General features: G+C 36.5%; 1 protein-coding gene across 1 annotated transcript; it reads left to right on the top strand.

The window, feature by feature from the left end:
• The first annotated feature begins 5751 nt into the window (after nucleotides 1–5751).
• Nucleotides 5752–7336, top strand: LOC113353170 (protein SODIUM POTASSIUM ROOT DEFECTIVE 3-like). The gene is made up of 3 exons (XM_026596860.1): nucleotides 5752–6336; nucleotides 6681–6756; nucleotides 6858–7336. Exons 1-3 carry the CDS (start codon nucleotides 5893–5895, stop codon nucleotides 7004–7006), a joined length of 669 nt encoding a protein of 222 aa, XP_026452645.1. The 5' UTR covers nucleotides 5752–5892; the 3' UTR covers nucleotides 7007–7336.
• The last annotated feature ends 681 nt before the right edge of the window (nucleotides 7337–8017 follow it).

Consider the following 8017-nt stretch of genomic DNA (forward strand, 5'->3'; position numbering starts at 1 on the left):
CTCCCTGTTTCCGTCGCCTAAGCAAGCGTGGAATGCGGGACCCGTGGGAACTATCGTGTAATCTGCTGACAAGAAGCATGCGCTTGGATCAAAAAGATCTATTCATGCCGTTAAGTTAAAAAAAAATGGTTATTGTTATGTGTAGTCAACTGCTGGTTCCCTTGTATTTGCCAGTTTGTTGATCTAGATTTAAGTTATTGACCACTGTTTCCCTTATATATGCCAGTTGTGTTGATATTAGTCAGACCGGTATCTCAGTCCATTAGGATAGGTTCATTCTGGCAGTGGCCTTCAGACAGATATGTGAAACGTCGATCATTTGGTTAACATCAAAACCATCTACATTTTTCTATTTCCATCTCCTTTTTCTATCCATATGATTAGTTTGACTCCGAATATGATGTCCATAGTGCAACTATCTGAGTAGAGCTCTGTCACTTTATATGAATTTTAGTATGCTTGAGTGCAAACTCATGTACATCAATTGGAATTTCGCATCAGGATACTTCCTCCTATAGTCAATAAGTATGCCAACCAAGGAGATTCTTTAGTGCCTTCCAAGGTTCTGCATAGATAAGCTAGGGTCTGGAGTAAAGGTTTTGTGGGTAAACCTCTGGTAAACCTTCCCGAGATTAACTCGGTCACTATTTTATTTTGTAGTTTTGATTTGCTCGGGACTAGCAAATAATAAGTTTGGGGGTATTTGATAGACGCATTTATGTGTCTATTTTGTTCTCAATGTTCTGTATTGTTAGACTCGATTAAGTACTTATTGTGTTATTTTGTGTTCTTGTAGGAAATTTTAGAGAAATAATCCCTTGCGGCGAAATGGGCTCAAAAAGCAGTGTTTTACACCCCGGAGAAATGTACCGTAGGCACCCCAGAAATGCACCGGAAGCGTCCCAGAAATGTCACGGAGGAACCCAGAAAAATTACTATTTCCACCCCAATTGATATTCGCACCCCAACACTCTGGATAAGGGGGACCTTCTTCAACAATTTGAATTTGTGCTTTTTGGCGGGAAATGAAGTTTTCAACTGGCAGAATTTTGATTGTCAAAATGAATGGGTTAGAGTGCGATTTAATCGCTGAAAATTGGCAGAAAGATGTGATTTGGCATAAGGAACAAAGTTTGGGTGGTGGTTTCGATCAAATTTGGCTGGAATACGTGTTTTGATTCTCGAGTTCAAAACCGGGCAAGCATGCACTGGAGGATGATAATCACGCGTCATGGAGAGTTATGGACGTGTTCTGATGATGTGGAATGGCTCGAGCATCACTTTGGGTCGTGAAGAATCGATTTGGAGCGTGGAGGGAGGAAGTTTACGCAAGAAATTCCAAGTTTGGTAAGAAAATATTCGGAGAATATTGTTATTCACTGCCCGCATAATGAAGAATTATATTGGAGTTATTGGCGAGATTTGGAGTTGTTGTTGGGTATAAATAGGCTCTTTGGGTCTACTAGAGGGGGGGGGGGGGGTCGAGAGTCTGGGGGGCTGAGGATAGCCATAGAAGAAGAAATTCGAGTTTTCCCAAACTCGGTTTCTGCTGCTGCTGCTGCTGAAGAACATGAAGAACACGAAGAAAGGACCTGCACCAGCAGTCGTTTTTCTACAAAAATAACGACTCACACCTGTGGGTCGTACATAAGGCAGACTTATTTGCTACAGCGTTTGCGACACATCTTCAGCAGTCTTATTTTGTCACTGAGGGTCGTAGTTCTCTGGTTTGTAACAAATATAATTGTTACAAACCCGGTTTTATTGTATTTCTCATATTCTCATCATTTGTAAACCATTTTTGAGCATCAATGAAATATTTTGAGAGGTTTTCCAACATGATGAGCGGCTAATTCCCTCGTAACCAAGGCAATGGAGGAAGCTATTCACGCAACATAAATGGGTAACTATTTCATTTAATTATATAATTCACCTAATCGCTGCTTTTGCAGAGTTTTAAATTGTTTGAATGATTGTCTTAATTATTTGTTATTCAGTTTGATAGGTTATGCTTGGTTTAATCTCTTGATAATCTATGCTTAAGGTTTACAAATAATGTTTGAGAATCTGTATGATTGATAGTGAATTAAAGATAAAAGAGGACTTAAGAATTGAATAGAGTTTTGAAATATTTATCATTCAATTTTGCATAATAGTGGAATCTAGTGTCTTGGTTACCTCTCGCACCCATTGTTAATATTTTTGTATATATATTTTTATTAAATCTAAAAATTCCATTTCCTTCACAAGTCTGAAACGAATCCTATTTACAACAACCCCATCAAAAATCTTAATCAGTCAAGACGGATAAACCTATACAATTGCTAGGTCGCAATAGTAAAAACTAAAAAATTTGCTTCATGATAACCTACGCTTTGCAAGCTTATAATAAGGCTCAATTTTATTTATTGATTAATTTTTCCTAGCACTATCTGTGCACCTAAAATGGACCAAACTCAATCAGATTAGAATTACAATAAAACAAATGCACTGAAATGTGAACATTTTGGAAAAAATATATCAGGTTAGTTATGGGTGACCACTAGGTGTTTCACATTTAATAGTCTTGTCAGCATTAGATTAGGACTACCAAATAAAACAGCGACCACAAGAAAACGATCAGCAACAGTGCTTTATATAATTGTTCCCAAAGCAATCTTTGAGTTTTATTCCCGAATTGCTGCGTGCACCTGATCGCGTTGTTAAGAAGGTTGCACAAAAATTAAGATGGGAACTAGAAAATGAATACCAAAGATTTGTTGTTTGTAATAGTACAAATGAAAAATTGAATGAAACAAAAGCTTGAATCAGGTTAAGTCTTTTTACTAGAAGTCCTAGATGCCCGTTATATCTCAGAGATATTTTTTAGAACGACACTCCTTAACTGTTTATTTGTGGTTATATCTCCTAATGACTGTTCATACTCAATAAAATTTGGTCATATACTTTTATCTAGCGAAAGAGGACTTACCATGGAGATCAGTGATTTCATCTTCTTAGTTCCTGGTTGTTCCGAATGAGAGCATGCTGCCTTGTTATTAGATATGCTAAAACTACCTCAAATACGAAAATATCATATTTGGAGGTAGTTTGCAGCTCAAATACAGACTTGTTTAAAATTCAGTCAATTTCAACAGCAAGAGAAAGATTTGTGAATAACGACTCTTATAAGGCTCTTGTTAATAGGCGCTAAAGCATATTAGTTCTTGCATGGGTTGATTATAATCCATAGAATAAAGGCTGGAGCTTGTTACTTACTCTGGAGGAAGGTAACCAGGTGTTCAAACCAAGTGTGCTGCTTGGTTATCTCTTTCCCCAGCGCGCTCAACTAGCTTAACCAACCCAAAATCTGCAACCTGTAGAAGTTAACATAATTTATGTTTCCATTAATATTTACCGGAGAAAGTAAGATCACCAAATCCATCCAGGCTAATCTATGATTACAATAAACTACTAATATCCCATTTTCTCTTCAGCCTCCTAAGATTCTATCTCTTTTACCCCAACTATATCTCATATAACAAAATCTTTCTTTTTAGGACTCATGAACTCAATAAATCAAACAAATTATCTCAATGAAAAAAATACAGATCCATGGAACTTGAACAATAAACGCATAATTTAAGAAATATACCCTAAATTAATTTCCAGAAAAACAACATCTAATTAAGATTTCATATACCTAAATTGTGGTTTGAATCTGCTTAATTACATCAAATTCTTTCAATGATTTGATTCGAGAATACACCTTTCTCAGTTTTAATTCCATTTGAGACATCAAATCCCTCCAATAATTTGATTCGAGAATACTCCTTTCAATTACCTAAACCTAACAAAACCACAACGATTAAGCCAAAGAAATCTAATTTAACATAAAAAAATTATATAATTGAATTTAGGTTTAGGCAGTGATGTTAAAAAGAGAAGTCGATTCGATTATTACCTCTAGAATAGAGATCATTACGATGAACTTCAAAACGATTTCAATAATGAGATTTCTGTCGAACTTGAAGTTGAAATCGTCAATATGTTAAACGTAATATTAAGATCTTCACTTGGTTTATTCTTAGTAGTCATGGCATATCACTTGTTTCTACCTGCTTCCCTCTGCTTCTACTGCCATCATTGAAGGTTAAGTGATTTTTGGTTTCGTTTCAATGTATTTCAGATACTGTTCTTCTTTTTCTTTTTTCCTCTATATAAATCGCTTTATCTCTCTCTCCAAAATGTAAGCATAAAATGAATACAGAAACATGTATTGATTTTCTCCAAAATATCTCATCTTTCAGATCGCTTCCAAATAATTAGATCTTCAAATTGATTTGCTAAAATTTATTGATTTTGAATTTATCTCCAAGAGAAGGAACTGATGACGGTGATTTAGGCTTTTCAAAGATGAATCCGTTGTTGTTCTATTATCATAATCAGGTTTGAAGATCGAAATTTCATTAAAACGACGAGATTCGGTTTTATGATTTTTCTCTTCCCCGGGAGCTGTTTCCATGAAATGAAAATGAAAAAAAAGGAAACTGAATTTCGAAGAATAGTTAGCTGTGGGGTATTTTTGGCCACGAGATAATTGGTTTTGGACTGAATCGTTCAAGAAAGGACTAACCCGTATGAAATTTGGAAATTTTGGATCCCCTGGTACTAGGCTTGAGATGGAAGCACTAGATTGTCTAAAGCCCAATAACTTTGGGACTAAACATCAATTTCTACTTTCTAGTCATGCCCGAGAACCACTCGGGCGCGTCCACTGATTGATACCATGTCAGTCTTTGCCAATAATATTACTGATCATGACTATTTCAACTCACGGTTCGATTGTTGTGAACCGTTTGTACGATTAAGTGTATATGCCACGCCTAAACTGCATACTGAAAATACTGTTATTACTACAAGAGTAGCTTCTGTTGTGTCTTGTTGCAGAAATAGTCTGTTCACTCTGTGCTGTCCAATTAGGTAAAGAACTTGGTAAGTAAACATTCAAAGTACTAAATGTTGGTGGTGGAGGCTTTTCTCTGGATTAAAGAGAGGGAGAGGGAGGAAGGATTTTTGTTTGTAGGGAGTGTGTGTGTCAGTAGTTACAGCTCTGTCTCTCTAAGGCTATTTATTATTGGCCCCAAAACCTTTTACCCTTTGTAATTTGCATTTATTCTACTGCTTCTTTAACTGAAAAGGTTCCAGTTTTACTTACTCATTTGACCATCCCTTTCGATTGATTTTTTGATGAAAAATCCCATTCACTGTATACCAAGCTTTCAAACCAGCAAGGCAGTGTCCAAATTCCACTTAGTTTTGAATCTAAAGCAGCAGCAAAATGGTTGTTACTTCAGAAGCCAAGAATAGGAGACTAGAACCTTGGACATCATTAATCAAAATTAGACCCCTAGGCATCCGATCAAGTTGTTCCCAGTTGGCCTGATCATTTATATGCAAACCTCAAAGAAGTTAGTGATAATAGGGCACGTAAAGGAGTATGTAATTTTGTTTGAAAGATTGGTATAAATGTTGTTTTGGAAGGTCACAGTTAAACTGTTGGAAAGGTGAGATGTCTCTTTCTATCCCCATAATAATTCAATCAGAATGGAATGGGTAACTGATTCTTGATTCTTTTGATTGGATCACCCAACTAGCTTATATCCATTTCTATACCTATAACAAAATAACCACAACTCTCAAGGGCATTTTAATCATTTCAACAAAAGGAGCCAAAGCAAAGAGAAAGAAAACCAAGGCCATGCCAAAAGGGTTTCTTTTCAAATTTGTTATGTCATAAACAAAGCATGTACATTAGATATATATACTTCACCATTCTGCTATATTCCTTTCTACTCTTGTGATCCTCTTCTTTCTACTCCAGAGCATAACAATATCATTATAGAAGGAACAATGGACAGAAAGAGAACTAGTAATGGTAGGAAAATGAAGACGATGAAGAGTAACAGGGGTTTTATGTGCCAGTCACCTGGATCAACAGCAATCGTATGCATGACTGTTGATCCAAGGTCAATTGTCGCTCCAAGAAGGAGTACAAGCCTAGGTAACAACAGTAGGTATTCTTCTTCAGACATTGATGATCAAAATGCAAGGTTGATCAGTGGCAATGGTGGTAGTTCCGGTATTAGCAGCAGCAACAGGAACAAACAATACTCTCTACTTGTTGATTCAAGAGGTTGTAAGGGTATCAATATGACTACAACTTTTGGTTGTGATAACCCTCAAAACGTCAAAAGATCTGTTTTATCAACATCATCAGCTTCATCTAACTTCACGGCCAGAACAGTTCAACAAAAACCAGAACAAGTCGTCCCCATTAATCCCTCCTCGTTCCAGGTTCTCTCTCTCTCTCTCTCTCTCTCTCTCTCTCTGTCTCTCTCTCTCTCTCTAAGCATGAAGGACCCGCATTTGTGTAATGCAGGATTCTAACAAGAATCATACTAAAGTATTTCCTTCTTTTTTCACTTCATTCTGTGAACTCATGAAGAATTAATGGTCAAATCTAATGCTAGCTAACTAGCTATAAGCTAGTAATCATCAGCAAACATAGACCGATAATGATCAGTCTGTTTTGGCAATGTTGGTCCATTAGACTAATGAGATCATCATGCAATAATTTTTTTTATTGGGCGATGTGTGTACTTTTTGATCTTTGACTTGGCTAGTTTCATTGGAGTCAGGTCGTAGTTATGAGGGTTTCTATTCACTGCCAAGGTTGTGCAGGAAAAGTGAAGAAACATTTATCTAAGATGGAAGGTAACATTGTATTACTACTATCTAGTTACATCATATCTTTTTGTTTATGGTTCCCGGATTAACTCTGATTGGTTACTTTTTTTAATTTCTTGATGAATCAGGAGTAACATCATTCAGTATAGATCTTGAAACAAAGAGGGTAACAGTTATGGGTCATGTGTCACCAGTTGGGGTACTAGAAAGCATATCAAAGGTGAAGAAAGCTGAATTTTGGAGTACTACTCCTACTACAAGCACCAACAACTCTTGAGTTATGGGAAAAAGAAGAAGAAGAAGAAGAAGAAGAAGAAGAAGAGGCTTTGTTGAGAAGTTACTTAATATGGTTAGGAGGAGGAGAAGAAGTCACATGGGGTGTGATGGTGGATGGAATGATATTAAACTGTAGCAACAAGAAAAATTTGTATTTATCTTCTTGAATATCACTACTTTTGGGACATTGTTAGGTTGGCATGTGAATTGGAAGTACTATTCTCATAATATTAATGATAAATCATTTTCGGTATCAGTATGAGTGGTGATGATGTGTATATGTTTTCATGTTCAAGTACTGCTTATTTGAAGGGAATTCCCCATTTGATCATGCATATATGCAATTCTCTTCTAACATTCGCATTTGATGTTGGGGTTTTGTATTTTCATTAAAAATGTGGGGTTTGAAAGTGACTTTTCCTTTGTTCCCTTTCTTATTTACTTGATCTATTCTAGTGTTTATTACTGTTGATGCTATTGATATTACTCTTACAACCTTATTGTTATGTACATTTTGCTTGGTTCGTTTTGAAACAACGCTGCTTTGTGAAGTACTACCACCTTCATCATGAATGCATTATGGCATTTTCTTTGGTAGGTGTTGATAGAATTTGTACAGAGGACAATGTGGATTCAATGCTAGATTATATACAAAGAATTCCATTTCATTATTGAAGTAGCTAGTTAGGGTAGATAATACAAATGCACAAGTCCTTGCGCTAGCTAGCATAGTGTGAATTGGTAATGCCGTATAGATTTGTTGGTAAACGGTAACATCAGCGCAGCTGTTGGTCATAGCTAGTTTAAACATCAAATGCAAGTTGCTGCTCTGCCCCTTGTGGCAGTGTTAAGTTAAAGCGAGGGGAATTGGACACTCTGGACACTGGAGCTCTACCGAGAGCATCATGATAGTTTCAGTTACTAAGATTCCAAAAGAACGATTTTTTTTGGGTACCATGACATCCTTGCGGGGACCCTTATCTACTTGGGTCATCCATTTTGATGAGCTAAG

This window comes from Papaver somniferum, chromosome 2 (genome assembly GCF_003573695.1).
Source record: "Papaver somniferum cultivar HN1 chromosome 2, ASM357369v1, whole genome shotgun sequence".
In the NCBI taxonomy this organism is placed as follows: Eukaryota; Viridiplantae; Streptophyta; class Magnoliopsida; order Ranunculales; family Papaveraceae; genus Papaver; species Papaver somniferum.

Excerpts from the sequence above, each read along its gene's own strand:
- LOC113353170 (XM_026596860.1), top strand. The coding sequence starts at position 5,893 with ATGGACAGAAAGAGAACTAGTAATGGTAGGAAAATGAAGACGATGAAG. Across the intron at positions 6,337-6,680 it reads TTAATCCCTCCTCGTTCCAG|GTCGTAGTTATGAGGGTTTC; the intron begins GTTCTCTCTCTC and ends CATTGGAGTCAG. Across the intron at positions 6,757-6,857 it reads ACATTTATCTAAGATGGAAG|GAGTAACATCATTCAGTATA; the intron begins GTAACATTGTAT and ends TTGATGAATCAG.